This window comes from Numenius arquata, chromosome 9, assembly GCF_964106895.1.
Source record: "Numenius arquata chromosome 9, bNumArq3.hap1.1, whole genome shotgun sequence".
Lineage (NCBI taxonomy): Eukaryota > Metazoa > Chordata > Aves > Charadriiformes > Scolopacidae > Numenius > Numenius arquata.
In genome coordinates, this window is record NC_133584.1 from 29,490,376 (window position 1) to 29,509,242 (window position 18,867).

At 60.3% G+C, this 18,867-nt stretch overlaps 2 protein-coding genes across 2 annotated transcripts; one reads left to right on the forward strand and one right to left on the reverse strand.

The window, feature by feature from the left end:
• Window positions 1-8,782: 8,782 nt before the first annotated feature.
• MAB21L4 (mab-21 like 4) lies at window positions 8,783-13,416 on the forward strand. The gene is made up of 5 exons (XM_074153840.1): window positions 8,783-9,266; window positions 10,326-10,548; window positions 11,380-11,533; window positions 12,726-13,082; window positions 13,324-13,416. The coding sequence occupies exons 1-5, from the start codon at window positions 8,783-8,785 to the stop codon at window positions 13,414-13,416; spliced, it is 1,311 nt and encodes a 436-aa protein (XP_074009941.1).
• Window positions 13,417-13,487: 71 nt separating this feature from the next.
• AGXT (alanine--glyoxylate aminotransferase) lies at window positions 13,488-17,678 on the reverse strand. The gene is made up of 11 exons (XM_074153683.1): window positions 17,391-17,678; window positions 17,078-17,270; window positions 16,677-16,741; window positions 16,497-16,597; window positions 16,182-16,252; window positions 15,793-15,877; window positions 15,459-15,554; window positions 15,128-15,197; window positions 14,941-15,036; window positions 14,615-14,743; window positions 13,488-14,175 (listed from the first exon to the last, which is right to left on the reverse strand). Exons 1-11 carry the CDS (start codon window positions 17,643-17,645, stop codon window positions 14,068-14,070), a joined length of 1,269 nt encoding a protein of 422 aa, XP_074009784.1. The 5' UTR covers window positions 17,646-17,678; the 3' UTR covers window positions 13,488-14,067.
• Window positions 17,679-18,867: the final 1,189 nt, after the last annotated feature.

Sequence of the window (18,867 nt, forward strand, 5' to 3'; positions counted from 1 at the left end):
AGACATGGGGTGGAGGGCTGAGACTGGGGCTGGGTGCAGGGGCGACCTTGCAGGCAGCAGGGATGCAGCACCCGGGGCAAAACTGCGGGGCTACAAAATGCCCTTGGGGCAGCATGGCACCCCCGGCAGCGCCAGGATCTGCCCTCCCTCAGGATGGCCCCAAAGCCAAACCCCGAGATCTGCCCTACCCGATGAGATGCCAGGGCACCTCAGCTGGCACCAGCACGCCAGGACCAAACGTCCCACGGACAGCCAGCCCCTGCCAAGCCCTGCTGCCAAACATGGCAAGGCGTCCCTGTCCCTTTAAAAATCTCCTGGAAGAAAATGTTAAAAGGAAAAGAGAAAAAAAAGGGGAAAAAAAAGTGAAATCCAAAATAAATAAACGGCCACATCCGGATTTCTCCCCCGAGACGCTAATAAAGGCTTTATGAGTTTGATATGAATTACCCTCCCTGGCCATTTATAGCTGATCTTCTGGAAGGCATTAGGCTGTTCTCGCCCCTTCCCTGGCCCAGGGGATGCTGCAGGGGACGCAGCAGCGGGGGCACCACCACACTCTCCACGCAGCCCATCCACAGCTCCGGGGGTGCTGGCCAAGACCCATCTCTTTTGGGGAGCAACTGGGGGTGTATGTATGTGTGTGTCTTCTGGCTGTTGCCATCTTGGCCCCTGGAAGGGTAAAGTCAAACGCTCCTGGGGCTCAGGGGGGCTAGGGGGAGCTTGCACCCACCTCATGCCATGCGCTCCCAAAAGTCCTGTCTCCTGGCCCTCACATGCCATGCCAGCCTCAGCTCCCAAGGGGCACCAGCTCGCCCCTGAATGCCGTGAGCATCCCCGCAGGGGCCATGCCAGGTTTCTGCAGGGCAGGCGGGAGCAGACTTGTCGGCAGCCATCCCTAGCGTGAGGGGAGGATTTTCTTCCAGGCAGGCTTCACACGGGAAAGCACCGCAATGCTCCCCCTGTGTCCTCCCAGTCCAGCTCCTCAGGATGCTAAATTGAAAGCAGCAAACCAAGCGGGGAAAACAGCTGTGGGCCACAGCCGGCAGCCATTTCCTCTGGGCCAGGCACTGGAGCCGGTGCAAAGCCGGGCTCCATGCTGGGAAGGCTGGGAGAAGTGCAGGGGGGAGCAGCTCTTTTCCCTCACCATCTGGCCAAGCTCTTGCTGCCATTGCTCACCCCCTCTCCAAGAGCAAATGCCACTTTCCTCCACCCTTGAGGTGTCCAGCTTCTTGGTGGCTTCTAAAAATGGGGCCAGGACACCCCATGCCCAGCCTGGGAGGTAGGTTTGGTGGGGCTGTCACGCTGGGGTGGGGATGATGCAGATCCCAGGGGTGTCCCAGATGCTCATCCCAGGCTTCCCCTGCCCTTTTTGGCCCCCACAACTGATCCTCAGCGAAGCGCCTCAGCACAGCTCCCAGCAGCATTTGGACCTGGTGCTTCCTTCCGGGCTCTGCAGGCACCTGGTGAGCGGGCGGAGGAGGCCCATGGGCACTGGGAATGCTGCAGGACAAGCTTGCCCACTGCAAAGCCACACCGGAGCAAGATGCCCAGAAGCGATGGATGGAGGTAGAGGTCCTTCAGCTGACCCCAAGCCTGTCTCTGCCTGGCATCACAGCACCAGGGTTGCCCCAGATCTGTGGGCAGTCGCCCTCCAGTTTCTCCCGGCTGCTGCTCACAGCCCCAGGGTTGTCAGCTGCCTCCTGCAAAAGGCAGCCCTGGAAAACCATTGGGAAAGAGCACAAAGCCCTACCCACCATCCCGGCCAGGCCCCACGTGTTTGGGGGAGGACATGCAGAAAGGACCCAGGGAACTATTAATGATCCAGAGAGCGTTTAGCATGGATGCTTTCGGGCGGAGGGGCCTGCAGGTCAGCACATGGTTTGGATTTGGCTCTCCCACTCCCTTCCAGCTAATTAGGCCGAGAGCAGGGAGCATTCCCCATGGATGCCGAACATGCGCACAGCACAAGCATCAGGTCCTGTGGGGGTGCAGGGGGAAACTGGCCCTGGGAGCTCCCTCCCCAGGGTGGGCAGGGCAGCCAGGTAGCCCAGGGAGATACACGGGTGTATGGCGGGGAGCCGAGGTTTTAACAAAGGGATTTGAACAAGTTATCTGGCCCAGGTTCAAAGAATGCAAGAACACGAATCACGCGCATAAATGCGGGTTGTGGGAAGGGGCTGGAGGGCAGCCAGGAGAACAGAGGTTACTGCAACACATGGCTCCTGCTCCCCCTGTGCTGCCCCAGCCTGCAGCAGTGCCCATCTTTGCCCTCCAGCTCCATGGGGCCGTGGCAACAGGGGGGGACCCCTTCTCCTTTCCACACCTTCGCCTCCCACCACCACCCTGGGACCCCCCAAACCATGTGTCCAAGGCATTTGGTGGGTGCGAGTCAGCTGAGCTACATCATCAGTCAGCGGCAATCATTTCCCCCACCTTCTCCCAGCCAGGGGAGCCCCAAGTAAGAGTCCCACAGGGCTGGGGCGCTCCAGGCACTGCCATTTTGAAGGCATTCGCCTGCTTCCCTGAGGAGCGGCAGCTTGGGGGCTCTTGGTGATGACAGGGGGATGTGGTGCCACCAGGATGTGGGAAAGGAGCTGTGGCTGTGCTGGCAGCTGGTGACACCGGTGCAAATGGGGATGCGGGACCATTTAGATGGACACAAATCGCATTCCCTGGGGGAAACCTTGGCCCAAGGCTCTCGTCCCACCACTGCAAAGCCAAGCTTTTGAAAAGCTGAGGGTGCTGCTGGCTCTGGAGGGATGGGGATGTTGTACCCCTGCCACCCTGTGGCATTGGGGGCCACCCTGCCAGCTCAGCTGGCACCTTGCCACTCCCCATGCCAGTTCCTGGCCCTGCCACGCAACTCGGGAGGACAGGGATGCAGTGCTTCACCCAAAGGTTTCTCCTGCTGCTGGTGTTGTCCCAGTGCAGGGGACAGTGCTGAAACCAGGACGTGAAGCTGAAATTGATGCCTGGCGAAGTCTCATTCCCAGCTGGGGCTGCCAGCAGCAGGTGGCTCGAAGTGATGCAAGTGAAAGCTGTCCCCTACTGCGGTCCCCAAACCACATTAATGAAGATTTCAAACCTGCAGCGAACCCATGCTGGCAAGTCCGGCAGCCTGCAGGGCCGGGGCTGGCCATGAGCACCTCCAGCATCGCAGTGTGGCGTCGGAAAGCAATATCAAATTTCCTAATCCAGCTGAAAGCTCCTTGGATGTTCTGCTGCTTTGATTATTTGACAGAACATGTTTTTTAAATTATTCTTGTATAAATATTTATGCATTTTTACAAGAACCATGCTTTGAGCAACAGGCCATGGCAGAGGAAGGGCCAAAGGGGAGGGGGCTGGACCCTGGATTGCTCCATCCCTGCTTCGCAGGTCAGCTGGGGGTTGAGTGAAACGGACAGGGGACTCCAGGCTGCACCCAAGCCTCCGGTCCCGGGGTGATGCACACTGGGTGCTGACAGCCCACCCAGATGAAAGATGGCTGGTTGGTGTGATCCTGCCCCTTCCCCTCACTTCCCCGGCTTTCCTCTCCCCGGGGAGCGGAGCCCAGCCAAGCACTGGAGTGGCCGGGGGCCAAACCGCCTGCTGCAGGGTGCACGTTGCTGGCCACTGCTGGGAGCCGCACGCAGCCCCACAGGCATCCCCCAGCCTCATCCCTGGCTTCATGCCTGTCCCCCTTGCCTGGCCAGGCCCAAAAACCACCTCCTGCAGCTACCCCAAGCTGCGAAAGCCCCTTTGCTGCCTAGTCAGCAGGCAGCAAGCGGGGACCTGGCTGCTGGCAGGATGGAGACTGGTCCTCCGTCCCCTGCTCCCACCCTGGGCATAGCTCCTCGGTCCTCCACTCCCACTGTCGCACTGCACCCCAGCCCAGCCCTTGCACCTCGGGCCAGGCTGGTGAGGCGGCGATGGGTGCCAGGAGAAAGGGCACCCACCCTGCTGGTCTCCCAGAGAGAGAAGGGTCTGGGGTTGGGGGCTCTGAGGGGGCTGCAGCCCCCACATTGGCTCCCAAAGACCCAGGGCTGCAGGGACAGCAGCTGAAGAAAAGCCCCCTGCTGTCCTGAAGACCCTCCCTGCCAGCCTCATCCCACTCCCCGGGACTGTTGCTGTAGGTTTTGGGAAGGATGAGTGTGAGCTCCCCACAGCCCATCCCCTCCCCTCCCCCACCCACAGATGGGATCCACAACCCAGCCTCACGTTTTCCGCCGAGCTCAGCAGAAATTCACCCAGAAGGTCAGTGACCAGAGAAAGGGACGATCCATCATTAAATAAATTGTTTTCATTTCCCAGGATGAAGGGGAGGAAAAGGGGGGGTGGAGGGGTATTGGACCAGGAATGAAAAAAAAAAAGAACACAAGGCAGGAAAACCACCCCCCGCACTCCCTGCCATTAGCAGCCTCAGCTCCTTCCCCACGCTCTCGCAGGGCTTTTACAGCCAAATCTCTTAACGTGATTATAATAATTATTTCTTTCCTAGCATTTTTTTTTTTAATAAACAGCTTCTTTTGAAATGTTGCTGGGGGAAGCCAAGACTCCAGCTGAGCCCTGGCCCGGAGGAAGGAGCAGGGGCTGGGGGAGCGTGCGAACGTGCGTGGTAGTGTGCAGGCAACCACGTGCATGTGGGAACACACAGGCGCCCGTGGGGGCACCCTGGGGTGGGGGGGCTCCACTGGAGCGTGTGAGTACACCCAGGGCTGTGAAAGCCTGGTGGTTCCCAGGGGCCAAGCAGCTGGAGGGTTCCTCTCTACTTCTCCTTGGTTCGGGTGCCCCATCAAACCCCTCCTCGCACTCTTGCTCTCCTGCTCCTTTGTGTGGTCTCCCCTGGCCTCGGGGCTGGGCTTTGAAATCTGTTGAAAAGAGACCCTTTTTGCCAAAATAAACAGCCTGTCATGTTAAATTACTCTCCCTTCCTCTCTACCTCCCCTGACTATGTTCCCCCTCCCCGTCCCATCCTTTTTCCTGTGCTGCTCCAGGTGGGATGCTCATGGGGCGCAGGGGTGTCAGGGCTGGGGCTGGTGCAGAGCCGGGGCGCTGGGGTGGAGCACCACCTACCTCCCACATCCCTGTCTCTCTGTCCCCTGCCAGCTCAAACCCCGTGTTTTTCTGGTGGGTGGCAGTGGCACGTTGCAGGGACCAGGGTTCAGCAGTGACACTGTGCACAGCATCCTGTGGAGGGGTGAGCTGGCTGAGAGATACCAGGGGCTCGCTGCAGCCCCTTGCCCACCCCTGCCATGTCAAGTGCTCCCAGGTCCCCAGGTTTTTTCCTCTCTTTTGCTCTAATTTTTGTGTTGTTTTCTCTCTCCTGTTTCTAATGGAGTGAAAATTCATAGAACCATAAAATGCCAAGATGGAAAACGAGCGATTAGCTCATTCAGCCCAGCCCCTCTGCCAGTGCCAGGCCATTCCCTACAGCCTCCCAGGGATTTGTCCAGACTGAGCACTGTGTGCTCCAGCCATGTCTTTGCCTGCCTGCCTGACCTTCTTGCTAGGAAATTTTCCCCCATGTCTCACCTCCAATAGAGATGTGCTATGTTTGAGCCTATCGGTGGGTTATGTGACATCCCCTCCCAGTACCAGCTCCTCTCCCTCCTGCTGGGTGGCATCTGCTTTGGCCACATCCCTACGGTGCTCAGCTTCGGGTCTCCCAGGACAGCAGGGAGGAATGCAAGGGACATGGGTTGGCCTCATGGCCCCCATCCACAGGTCACAGCACCGGGCAACCTCCCTCCAGCAGGTAAAGTGCAGGCCGGGGTCAGACCTGCCACCCTGAGCTGCCAGCTTGGCCTTGGTGGCCGTGCCCCTGCTTCAAGGGCGACTCCCCTCTGCACCCCAGCACCCCCCACCAAGCTGCCCCCAGCCCAGGGCATTGGGCCACATCTGCAACACCTCCAGCTGCTCCCACCTCTCCTGGCTGGCCAGCTGTGCTGCCAGCCAGCCCTACTCCCTGGCCAGCTCTTACTTCTCCTGTTGCGCCTGCAGCAGGCTGCTCCCTGTGCTGCCTATGCCTGGCAGCAATGGGGGTAGCTTCCCCTCCAGGGCCTGGTCCTGGCCCCTTGCCTGCGGGGGAGAGGAGGAGGAAGGGAAAAGGGAAAGGAAGAAGGGGAAAGGGGAATGGGAAAGGAAAAAGGGTAATGATGAAGAAGGAAGGGGAAAGGGAAAGGGGAAGGGGAATGGAGAAGGAAAGGGAAAGGGGAAAGGAGAGAGGAGAGGGGAAAGGGAAAAGGGGAAGGAGGAAGAGGAAAGAGAGAGGGAGAGGAAAATGGGAAGGGAAAATGAAGAGGGAAAGGGAAAGGGGAAAAGGAAAGGAGAAAGAGAAAAGGGAAAGAGGAAAAGAGAGGGAGAGGGAAAAGGAGAAGGAGGAAAGGGAAAGGGGAAGGAGGAAGGGGAAAGGGGAAGGCCCTGTCCTGTGGGAAGGGGAAGAGGGCAGCATTTTGCAGCACCTGCTCTTGATGATGGCACCCGGAGATGTGCAAAGTGCAGATGCCAAAGGCAGTAAGGAGCTGGGTGGGGGGGTGTCATGTCACACTCAGTCCTCCCAGCGCCAGAGCTCTGGCAACGATAGGAGCAGGACAGCAGGGTCATGCTGCAGAGTCAGCCAGCACCACACCAAGGAGTGCACAGTTCCTCCGCCAGCACCAAGCTGCCCAGGGGGGCTGCCTCGTTTCCCCACCCTGATGAGCCTTACCTTCCTGTAGTTCTACTCCCACTCACAGTTGAGTTCCTACATGACGCCATGTCCTCCTCCAGCGTCCCTACCAGCTGCTGCCTGAAGAACTGTCCCAGCTGCTGCCACAGCAGAGACTTCATCCACAACAAAGTGATGTTCCTGGGGCACACAGTGACCCTGCCAGCACTGAGCCATCCCCCACCAGCCCTGGGAAAGCGGTGGCCTGTGCCTCTCTGTCCTCTTTTCCCCACATCAGGGCCTGGAGTGGTCATCTCTCCTGCCTGGCTTGGGCTCAGACCCCTCTGATGGGGAGCGTAAAGACCCCAGGAACCCTGCTTTGGCAGCAGGGAGTCCAGTTGCTTTCAGCTGCTCTCCAGGATGCCAGCCAGCTTGTCCTCCTCACGTGATGGAGGAGGGCAAGAGTGAGCTGTGTGTGCAGCCCTCGCCAGGACAGTGGTCAGCCTGAGGACTGAAGGCTCCTTGCTCAGGCGGGGTGAAAACAGGGACGCCCCAGCCCTGGGCATCCCCAGCCTCCAGGCGGTGAGGAGCCTGGAGCGGACTCCTGTTCACCTCCATAGCTCGTACTGCAGGCATGTGAGGATGCTCTGCAGGTTGCAGCTCTGGCCCTGCTCCCTCTTGGAAGGCAGTCAGGGCTTCCCAGAGCTCAAATGGCAGAAGGACAGACAGCCATGAGGGACAGATCCCCACCTGGAAGGTGGCTCCTCAGCCGAGCGGGACTGAAGGAGGCACAGGGACAAACTGGAAACCATCCTGGGGAGATCCAGAAAACTTGTCTTGGCTACATAGAAGGGCCATAAAGGACTTGAACCACAGGAGGTGGTAGGACCAGCCCTGAGCCCCACGGCTCTCTCTTCCCCTCCCCAGAAGTGGTCCCAGGGCCCCACGCTCAGCTGTGACTCCCTTCCCACAGGGGTTCCCACTGCCGTGGAGCCCCCCCCACTGCCTTCCCTGCTCTGACCACGGGCGGGAACGGTTTGCAGGGAAGCCTGTGATTACCGTACCATGCTGTCCTGCTGGGAGAGCTCTGCCTTCCATCCACGTGCTATAGTTATTAAGAGCTCCGGATCAGGGCCTGCGCAGCTGGGGAACTTGCCCCGGTGAGGGCAAGGCACGCACCCCCCTCTCCGGGACTGGTGGGAGATGCTGGAGGACTGAGAGCAGGGACGGACCCAAAGCACCGTCCTTACCTCGGCAGCAGCTGCTCCTCCTGGCTGAGGGCCGCTGCCCAGCGCTTTTAGGGCCGAAAGCCCCGTTTTGCCGGTCCCCCCGTGGCGACGCTCCCCACCGCCCAGCGCCGTCGTCATGGCGATCGCGGCCGCCGCGCGGCGGGAGGGCCGGGGGCGGGGCGGCCGGGGGGGGCGGGGCCTACAGGCGGGCAGGGCTTACCGGGGGCGGGGCTTAGCGAGGGGGCGGGGCCGCGGGGCGGGCTCACGCGTGGAGGCGGGGCGGGCCGTGGGGTCTCTGCCCGGCCGGGGGGCGCTGGGGGCTGTCCACGCCTGGCAATCGTGACCTTGAGCCTAAGGCTGGTGGAACCACGGGCAGGGCCGCGCTGAGCACCTGCGTGGTGGGCGTGGGGTCCCGCAGCCCTCCCACAGCCATCGCGGCCCAGCCCGGCGCCGGTATGAGTCCGCTCCCGGCTCCCGTGGGCGCAGCACAAATAGAGAGCAGGCCTGCCCAGGCAGCCGAGCCTGCCGAGCCCAGCTGGGCCAGGGCGGGAGGGCGGTGGTTCGCCTTCATCTGGCACCGGCTGTGAGGGCAATGCCGCCAGCGCGCAGCTCCGGTGCCGGGAGAGGCGTGGGAGACCACAGCGTCTTCCTGGTGCGACCCGCCCGGCTAAGCAACCCTTGTCGTCCCGCTGGACTGCCGGGGGGGGCGGGCCGTGGTGTGACTCGGTCCCCCGCCCTGGGTCTGCCCCGGGGAAGCACGGTGCTTCTGGCAGCTCGCCCCGGCGCTCGCCCGGCAGCGGTGCTTTGCCAACGCCCGGCTGTGGCTTCCCCCCGCCCGCCCCGCGCCGGCTCCCAGCCCTGCCCCGCGCCGCCCACGCATTTTCACTCCTGCTCGGAGCAGGCTCGGGACAGCGGCAGAGCTGCCATGGCAGCCAGCGCTTCCCACTGGCACAGCTACCTCGAGGTGATCGTGTCCCGCGAGAGGCAGCGGCTGGAGCATTTCCAGCGGGCCGAGGACATCCTGCTGACCTTGCTGGAGGGTGTCCACGCCAGGGACCCCCGCTTCCTCGTGGACTATGCCAGGAACCTGGAAGCCTTTGAGTTAGCTCTCTCTGCCTCCGAGGATGCTGTCACTGTGGAAGTCCCTCTGCGAATCGATGGTAATGCCCTGTCAGTGCTCTTGTGCCAGCCTGGGGACAGCCCAACTGGGCACCATCCAGGGCTGGACACCTGCTGTCTGGAAGTGCCCTCTCCAGGGACTGACTTGGAGGACTGGACCAGCACCGTGGATGTGATGGAGCAGGGAGGTGGTGCGGGGTGCCTACTTCCGGAAAAAGTCCTCCAGCACCTGAAAGAGCTCCTTGTTTCTGCCATTGTGCACTGCCAACGCCAGTTCCTGCTTCAGCCAGGTACATACGCTTGCCGGGCGCTTCCCCAGGCAGGAACTGCCTCTAGTGCAGCTGGGGAGGGGAGCCCAGCTCGGCAGTGGGGCCCTGCACAAACAGGTTGAGGCATAAGTCTAAAGCCTGCACGAGCGAGCTAGCAGGTGCCCTGCCATGCACTGGGACAGGCTTTGCCCTCAGCTAAGGAAGGGGAGATGCAAACTACTCCCTGCCATTCCATGGCAGCAGAGTCATCCTCAGGCATCCTCACCCTCAGCTGATGGCACCTTCCTTCACGGGTGGTGGGTCCACGGAGGGTTCACCCACCCCTGCCGTTAGTCCCCAAGGAGGGTTAGCTCAGGAACCTAACTGTGTTCCCCCCATCTCTCCTGGCCTCTGATGCCCCCTGCTCCCTGGAGGAGGCTGTTTGGAGGGCAAGCTGGAAGCAGGTCAGGGCTGCACTGGGACCTTGGGGCATGGGTCTGACCTTGCGCATGCGTGGGTCTCAGCTGGGACCAGTGTCCTCAGGAAGGACGTGGTGGGGAAGGGACCCTGGGAATGCCTGTAGGGGTCCCATTAGCTTCTTCACAGATTTCCGTCTCCAAAGGTGCTTCTTGAAGTAAATCTCAGTCCTGATGGAAAGGTGATGCGAGAGGACCAGCAGGTCTGGAAGTCTCTTAACCCAGCCCCAGCAAGCCTGCCTTTCCCTCCTTCCTCCTTAGCCAAGCCAGAGCCCTTTGTCTGCCTCTACCCCCACAACCTGAGACCTTTCTTGGTCCTTTTTTATCGGGCCACATTGTTTTTCTTGACACTGTTCAGCCACCCAGCAGCATGGCCCTGTTTAGCTGCTTGGGGCTTTCTGCTGTCCCCACACCTGCTGGCCTGGCCCTGAGACCTGCTGGAGCAATGCTCTGTCCTGAAAACCACCCCAGTGAGGTTCAGAGAAGAGCTTTCACCGGGAAACTGCAGCATTGGGAAAGGATGAGTTGAATGGGGTGCGACGTGCCCACAGGCATTGTGGCACATACCCGGTTCAGCTTGCGAGACCGGCTGCGGTAATTTCCTAACCAAGCCCTCCACATCTAGGTGACCTCAGCGCTGAAAATCTGCAGGAAGATACTATGGAGCTCTCCCTGCTGATCCGTGGTGGCTGGAAGACCCTCCGCTTTGACATTGTCCCTGTGGTGAAGAGGTGGCAGGAGCCACTCCGGCTCAAGGGGAGGCAGAGGGACAGGGGCTTCCCTGAAGGCAGCCTCCACAAGGCCACGGAAGAGGCCCACTTTGTTCCAGCTTCTCCCCGTTGCTGGAGGTGAGCGGCTCGACTGCACCCACAGTGAGGTGACCTTGCCCCAGGGATCCCTCTTGGCTGGCAGCACTGCAGGGTGGAGGCAAAAAGGGGATGGGAAAGTGAAAGAAGGGACATGTCAACAGGAGGGTGGAGTCACCCCCTCATGATGCCCAAACCTGCTGCCCTGTTGTCATGGTTTTTCTGTGTTGGGGAAAAAACTTCAGCCAAATTTCAGGCACCTCAAGGAAAGAGGGAGGGGGATGCAACTGAAAGATATACACACACACACCCACACACACCCCTGGCATTGTTCGCAGGAGCTGAATCCTGGCCGCGTGGTGGGTGGCAGCTCTCAGATTACTGCTCAGGCTTCAGGAGCGAGCCTGGGCATCTGGCAGCAGCAGGGTGATGAGGTGCCTCCCAGGGCGGGCTGTGGGAGGGAGAGGGGCCAGGGTGACACACATCTCACCAGCCAGCGCAGCTATCCAGCCCGGAGGAGGTGCCAAGCATCCGGCTGGACCAGCCCAGGCTTATTTTGGGCACAACATGGTCCAGCTGGAGGCTCAGCCCCTCCTTGGGGTCCAATCCAGTCTTCCCATTTCGCCTCCCCTCTTGTCCCTCCTACGAAGGCAGGAGCTGCTCAGCAGCATCCCTGTCATGCTGCAAATCTCCCTGGTCCCTCTTCACCAGAGGTGGGTGCAGGAGGTGGATTCAGGATGCTTCATGCCTGGGGCCACGTGTGTGGCTGGGGACGGTCCCCATGCTTGCCAGGTCACTGCAGGTATCCTCTTCCCAGCTGGGAGGGCACAGGTCTCCATCCTCCCTATCACTGGATGCCACTTTCTCTTGCAGATCCTCCACTCACCTCCCCATCCTTAAGCTGCTCCAGGCAGTGGACACACAGAAGGGACCCCGTCTGGACAGCCTTCGCCTGCTCGACCAGCTCCGCAGCCAGGACTGGGGAGGGGAGGGTGGAAAAGGCGGTCTCACCTTCAACCACCTGAAGGTAGGCAGGTTCTGCTGGTGGACCATGTCTCTCTGGGCAGTCAGAGCCAGGCATGCTCCCTTGCACCCCACCGCAGCCAAGTCGCTGCTAGAAGAAGATCCCAAGCAATAAACCCAAGTGCCTGCAGTGCTTTGGGATCTGCCCATGGCTGTGTCTGGAAAGGATGCACACCACCAGCCATGGTTAGAGGAGTTTGATCCTTCGTCCTTGCAAATGACAGGCACTTGCTGGATTGAACCCGCAATCTTGAGCCTGAAACACCCTGACCGTTAAGAGCTGGGGCTCTGTGCCAATATGCCAGCTGTCCCCTGACACAGGCTGCCTGTGTCTGCAGGGACCATACTGGGGATTGCATCGCCGTCCCTGCCATGCTGCTGGTCGTGCTGTGCCTCGGCATACTGGGAGGTGCCCGTGCAGGGCTGAGGGTGGCATTTCTTCTGACAAAACTCTTGTCTACCTACGCAACCTGTTTTTGGCATTCTGGACTCGTGCCAGCTGGTGACACCAGTTGGGAAAGGGGCCATGCTGGGGACAGCACCTGGTGGCACAACCCAGGTGTGCCCTGCCTTGTGGCAGCTCACCGGGCCAGGGTAGAAATGGAGGCAAAGTCATCTTCTGCTGAGCACATGGCTCCAGTACTTGGAGTTTTGCTTTATGTTGTGTTCTTTGATGTTTTGGGTTTGTTATTTTTTTAAAAAGGGTGCACTATGCATCTGTCCTTTAAAAAAGCATCTTCTGCTCCAGTACAATGTGTGCATTGCCCATTACACCATGTTGCCAAAAGGCATCGGTACCAGGCTGTTTACCAGCGCCATGCTGAGGAAGCTGGCATGGCAGCCGCTGGGGGTTCACCTGCCTTGCCAATGGATGATGGAAACCACAAGCAGGGTATTTTACTACAGCTTGGTGCCTGCGGAAGGCTTGGGCTTGTTTCAGAGCTGCCTCAAGCTGAGACAGGGGCTCTTTGGGGAGAGAAGCAAAGGTTCAAAACTAAGGGGTGGTGGAGCATTGTCTGTGCCTGCAGCAGCCGAAGCAGCAGTTCTGAGGGTCTGCACAGCCCTAGGCTGCTGGGGACATGATGTCTCTGTTGAGGGCTCAGCCCCATGGGTTGTTGTGCAGTGACATGCAGGGTGTGAAGGCACGGCCTTTGTGGGGAGTGCCTGATCCCACATCCTTCTCTCCCTCGCCGCAGATGGTGCTGCTGTGGAGCACAGAGCTCTTCCCCTCCCCAGAGGACTGGCAGGACCTGGAGGGCTCCGTCTACAGGCTCTTGGTGATCCTCCTCCGCTGCCTGGCCACTGGGTGCCTGCCCCACTTTCTGCACCCAGAGGAGAACCTCTTCCAAAGAGAGCCCTTGGACCTCGCCTTCCTCTACCGTAAGGTGGAGAGCTTTGCCCAGGACCCCCGACGCTTCCTCCGCTTCCATTTTGGCCTCCCTGCGTGCACTGACAGCTGGCAGGCAGACACCGACACCCAAGCCCTCCTGCAGCTCCCCACCGAGGATGGGTCGTACTGGGACACAGCCTACTTTGACATACTTCTCAGCCAGGTAATGGGGACTGGAGACCCTGGGCTGGTCTTGTGAGGTGGAGCGTGAAAATGCCAGAAACCACCAGGGCTGGGCAGCTTAGGATGTGCTGGAATTTGTGCCCCAGAATGCTCTGGCCCTTGGTAGCTGCTGGCATGTGCTGCCCAACCCTGCTGTGGAAGCTGTGAGAGGCTGGCAATGCTAGGGTGTGGGCTCGAACAGGGTGGAGAGCCCCTTCCCCTCACTCCCCACCTGCACTCAGTTCCAGGTGTACCGGATACAGGATGGTGCTCGCCGCTCAGCAATGTCCCAGCTCCTCTCCAAGATCCGGCAAGAAATCCCCCAGCAGAGCTGAGCAGGACCCTGCTGCTGCCCCATCTGGATGTCTTGACACTTGGGGGAGTGCAAGGCGAGCTAGAGAGCAGCGTGCTGCCATTTTGCTTTATTGAGGAAGGATGGTACCAGGGAGCAAGCTCACATCTACTGCAGCTGGGTGGGGATGCACAGCCTCTCAGCTCCCCTGGTGGAGCTGGGCACTGGGGTGGGTGTTTCATCCCAGGGTACCTAATCTGGGGTGGATGGATGGTGTCCTGCACTGTGGGGGTTCTGGTGCGGGGACAGCTGACAGTGATGGTGGTAGGAGGGGAAGGTCAGATCCTGCATGCAGACCTCATGTCAGCTTGCAGTGGGGCTGCCGTACCCTGGGGCCAGGGGAAAGGGAGCAGCTGGGGGCCCAGGCCATCAGGGTGAGGAGTGACCCTGTGTGGGGACTGGGAGAAAGGTTTTTGAGCCGCATCCTGTGTTCACCAAGCTGCAGCCCTCACCTCCACATCCCCTGCTCTTCCAGCTTCTCCTCCCCGCTCTGGCTTGGGTTGCTGGGTGTTGCAGCTTTTCCTGCCCAGCACCCTGAAGAGGCAGCAGAGCCCCCTGCCTGCCAGCTGCTTGCAGCTGGGCATGAGGGGGAGCACCACGCTACCTCAGCTGGACCCCCTCTTTGCAGGGGTGCTCAGAGCCTGCTGCGGTGGCAGCGCACGAGGGCGTCTCTCAGGGCACGCAGTACACTGTCTACATTGCCGCTGGTCGAGTTGCAGCCCATGAGGCCAATGCGCAGAACCTGAGAGGAGAAGGATGATCATCTCCCTGCAGCGCCCACCTTTGCAGCCATGCCCCAGTGCCATCTCCCTGCGAGCAGAACGGCCGGCAGCGGAGCGCAGGCTCCCACACAGAGCAGGGGCCACGCAAGGAGCAGCCACACGTGTGGCCGGGCACGAGTGCTTGCATACAATGCACTGCTTGCTCCTATGTAACACACATTTCCTCTAAAGATGTGTCGCCCTGCTAATTATGTGCTTGGTTATTCAATTACTTGCAGCAATTGTGTGTGGTTAGGAGCTGCTATGCATTGCTGCAGGCGATGGGATGCATCCAGTCGTGTGTTCGCTGTTTGCAGCCAGAGAGCAGTAGTTAATGGTTGGGTGTGTTATTGGTTGATGCGTCCACCAGGCGGGTTTGGTGCCCAGCCATGGGGGGTGGGAGGGGAGGATGCTGCCCACCTTGCCCACTGAGGGGCCCAGGCCCCCGGCGATTTCGATGGAATAGTTGTCCATGAGAAAGGCTGTGATGTCCCTCCAATCGTAGCCCTCAGGCACCCTGACAGTGGTGATTGTGGGAAGTCTCGCCTTCTGAAGAAGACAGAAAGTGGGTTAAATCTGCAGTTCCTGGCCACAGCCCTGTCCCCCTGTTAGCCCGGCAGCCTGCCAGGGGAGAAGAGAGCTGGGAGGGAGGGCTTTTTCTCCAGCATCAAAAGCTGCCCAGGCACATCTCCAGCCGCACAGGGTCATGTCCTCACACTGCCCCTGCACCGTGGTGGTGAGCTCACCTCCTCCTTCACAAAGAGCTCAAGCCCCAGGTCACGCAGCCCCTGGCACAGCTGGGCACAGTTGGCCTGGTGACGCTCCCACGAGCTCTCCAGACCCTGTGGGCAGAGAAGGAGGGAGAAGGTCTTGGCACTCTCCCAAACCCCACCAGCACTGCTGGTGCTCCCTTGCCTGCCTGGTGCTGCTCACCAGTTCCACCAGCATGGCCAAGCCTTCCCGCAGGCTGAAGAAGCTGTTGATTGGTGCCGTGTGATGATACCTGCAAAACCCAAAGGGCACCCAGGTGGGTTCAGTCCGGCTGGCAGCAGAGGTGGGGGGGACTCACAGTTGGGAGAAACCAGGGTGCGGTGTCCTCCCACCTCTTTACCCAGTGCAGAGAGATTGCAAATGCACAGGGCTGCTTTGTGACCAGTGACGGGGAGACAAGGCCTGAGCCCTGCAGGGCAGGTGACCACTGAGCCAGAGTGAAGGCTGCAGTGGATTTGCCACAGCCATCTGTCCCAGGACAGCCTGCCCTCACCTTCGTGGTTCCCCGTCACAGCCCCAGTAGTTTGCCAGCCAAGCTATGTCCAGGTAGAAGGACGGGGGCTTCGTCTTCCTCCTCTGTATCTTCTCCCTGGCAAGGCAGAGTGCTGTGGAGGATCCAGGCCTTGATCCCACCACGTCCAGGGGACCCCAAAGTGAGCGCTGAACTTGGCTCCAGCACCCATTGCTGCCAGCAGCACTGCTGTTAGGCATGCTCTCCACAGCAGGGCTGGAGTGGATGGCTGGCAAAGCCGGGGGTGGGGAGGGGAACGACAGCCTTTCCCCCAGCCCCATTGCCTTTACTTCTGATGGGACAGGGCTGCCCTTACCTGGCTCGCTCGCTGAATGAGATGGGGGCACTGCCGGGGGGGGCATTGAGGACTTTCTGAGACCCCGAGTATAGGACGTCGATCTCTGCCCGAAAGGAGAGGCAGTTTCTTAGGGACTGGGAGCTCCCAGCAGGGACATGCTGAGCCCCTCCAACCCAGCTGCAGGTGGGTGGCACATGCTGCAGGTCCTGCTTGTGTTTGGCCTGCTTTGGGGGACACCTCGTGGTGGTCCCCCGAGGGGAACAAGCTCTCTGACTGCAACTGGACCAGTTTCTAGTGCTGCTAGCCAGAAACGTAGACAGTAGGGCTGATCCCACTGCCCTTCCTCCCTGGCCCAGCCATGAGCCCTCTTGTCCCCTGGGTGCCTGTGGTGGTACTGTGGCTCTTACCCTGCTGGTCCATGAAGATGGGAGCTCCCCCAAGAGATGCCACTGCATCCACGAGCAGCAGACAGCCATGCCTGTGGGAGGACAGAGCTCAGCCTGCTGTCCCTGCCACCTCCTCCTTCCACCCCTCCTCTTGCCACCCCTCTGCCTGCAGCTCCAGAACCCCAGTCCCCGCAAGGCTGCATGTCTCCTGGCACCAACTGCTTCCAGCACAACAAAGGCAGAGGAGAGTCCAATGCATGTAAATCCCTGTGCCCCAGTCCTCAAGGGTGACCCCGGGGTGCCGCCAGCCCCCACAGGTGCCTGCCGTACACTGACCGGTGGCACAGCTTTCCCAGACCCTCCAGTGGCTGCAGCACCCCTGTGGAGGATTCGCCGTGGGTGATGAAGAGCACGGAAGGCTTGTGCCGCACCAGGCCCTGCATGAAACAGAGGGGAAGGTGACCATTCCCGGGGCCAGTTCATGCCCACTGCCCCGCATCAAAGGCTGGCACTCACCTCCTCGATGTCCCACAGAGCAAAGTACTCGCCTGGGGGCTTCAGCAGCTCATGGACGTTGGCTCCTGGGACAGATTTGGGCAAAGGGAGAGTGAGGTTTGGGCATGCCTCCCACTGGGCAGACACCTACTCCGTGTGGGAATTGGTCATGCATGAATCAGGAGTGTGGCCACCTGCCAGGATCCAGCCTCCCACAGATTTGCCCAGTGGAAAAGCCATAAACGATCGTAAGCAGAGGAACTTAACCCTGGAAAAAACCTGGAGCACTCTCCGGCCACAGAAGTGTCCCTGGCCATTGTCACTGGGATGGGGACAGCAAACCAGGGGTCACATTCTGGCATCCCACCCATAAGCCCAGTCCCCTGAACCTCGCCAGTGCTGTCCAGCTGTCCCCAGTGTACCCAGTCTCCTGGCAATGTTGGCAGCACGTTGTCCCCAGATGCCGTTGATAGCCACTAGCGTGGTGTCACCATGCTCCAGGAGGTTGAGGAGGGCAGCCTCCATGGCGCAGTGGCCGGTGCCGCTGATGGCCAGGGTCAGCTGGTTCCGTGTCTGGAAGGCATACTGGATGCCTGCCTTGATCTCATCCATCACCTGTGGTGGCAGGGGATCAACTGGCACCACTATGGCCCCCCTCACCCTGGCCAAGCTGTCCCAGTCCCTCATGGGAGGCGAGGGAGAGGAGGGCAGGGGAAGAAGGCTGGGGCAGCTCACCTGCAGCACCTCAGGGTGCATGTGGCCCAGGAGCTGCTGGCCACTAGCAGCCAGGATGCGGAGGGGCACATTGCTGGGCCCTGGTCCAAGCAGCAGCCTCTCTGGTATGGTCAGTGGCCGGAGCAGACTCTGGGGCGGGGGGACATGGAGCAGGCTGGTGGCCATGGTGCGCCTTGCCATCCCCAGGAGCTGAGCCCAGATGAGAGGAGCAGTGGCAGCTGCCCGTGCAGCACCCAGCACCACAGCACAGTGCATCCTGTGCCAGCAGTGTCCACTGTCCCTGTGGACCCTGACCCCGGGGCTTAGTGCTCCCCCGCCTGCCCGGACTCTGACCCTGGCCACATCCAAGTCCGATTAATGTGTCACCAGCACCATTCCTGCTGTCTTAGCCCCCTCATTTTGGGGAGTTCCCACTTGTTAGTGATGAGGGCGCTTGCTCCCCAGGCACTCCAGCCTCCGGACTGGCAAGTGCCCATGCTGTCCCTGTGGTCCCCAGGACACTGTGGCTGATGGTTCCCCAACATCATCCCAGCAGATGGGATCCCTGTACCCGGGCACACAGCTCCGGTTCCATGGGATTGTTATGCTGGGACCAGCCCAGCACAGCTGCTATGGTCACGACTCCTCCAGCAGCACAAAGCTCCGTCAGCCACGTTTCCCTGACAGAGGACCTGCCTTGCAGAAGGATGCCTGCCGAGTGACAGGGGGAGGCTGGCCATCAGGATGGTTTGCACAAAGACAGAGCCATGGGGTGGGACATGGCCACAGTTCCTGCCACAGCGAGCTGTGCTCTGCGGGCTCAGCCTAGCTTGTGGGCATCACAGCGTGTCCTGATGATGCCACAGGCCATGTGTTCCTGCTCAATATGCTGTGCCTGTCACCTGCCATGTGTGCCCATTGTCCATTGTATCATGCCCATCCTCTGGCATGTTCTCTGTCATCCATACTCTGAAACAGGAACAAGCTGCCCATTGCCGGCTCCTGGCACATCCAGGAGCGGGTCCCTGGCCAGATGAGCCACTCGGTGAGTAAAGCTTTGGGCTGAGGATGATGGTTATGGGGTGGAAGGTCATCATTGTCACTCTGGCCAAGCTGGCACAGGCAGCTGGTGCTGAAGGCATTTGGGGAAGGTGTGTGGGGCTGGCACGGTGCCAGGCAAGAGCACTTCTGCTCGGGAAGCCAGGTGCTTGTCTCTGAGATGAGCTGGGGGCTGGTCATCACACACTGCATGTGTGATGAAAACCAGAGTTAGCCTGGGGATTGCTGCCTGGTCATCATCTACCGAAGTGAGGATCAGAAGTCCTGATGTCCTGAGAGGTCCCGAGCCAGCCCCACACACCTTCCATCCTGTGCCCCAGCCATGAGGGGACTCCCCACTGCTGGGATTGCTGTGGGATGCTCGCAGCATCCTCTCTGCTGCCTGTCCTCCAGGAAGCCTTGGGGAAAGGCTGGGATAGGGAGGGGACCTGTGGCCTCG

Coding starts and splice junctions, on each gene's coding strand:
- MAB21L4 (XM_074153840.1), top strand. CDS start 8,783: ATGGCAGCCAGCGCTTCCCACTGGCACAGCTACCTCGAGGTGATCGTG. Junction 9,267..10,325: donor CCAGTTCCTGCTTCAGCCAG/GTACATACGCTT, acceptor CTCCACATCTAG/GTGACCTCAGCGCTGAAAAT. Junction 11,534..12,725: donor TCACCTTCAACCACCTGAAG/GTAGGCAGGTTC, acceptor CCCTCGCCGCAG/ATGGTGCTGCTGTGGAGCAC.
- AGXT (XM_074153683.1), bottom strand. CDS start 17,645: ATGCACTGTGCTGTGGTGCTGGGTGCTGCACGGGCAGCTGCCACTGCT. Junction 15,198..15,458: donor TGTGACGGGGAACCACGAAG/GTGAGGGCAGGC, acceptor TGGGTTTTGCAG/GTATCATCACACGGCACCAA. Junction 14,176..14,614: donor TGGGCCCCTCAGTGGGCAAG/GTGGGCAGCATC, acceptor TTCTCCTCTCAG/GTTCTGCGCATTGGCCTCAT.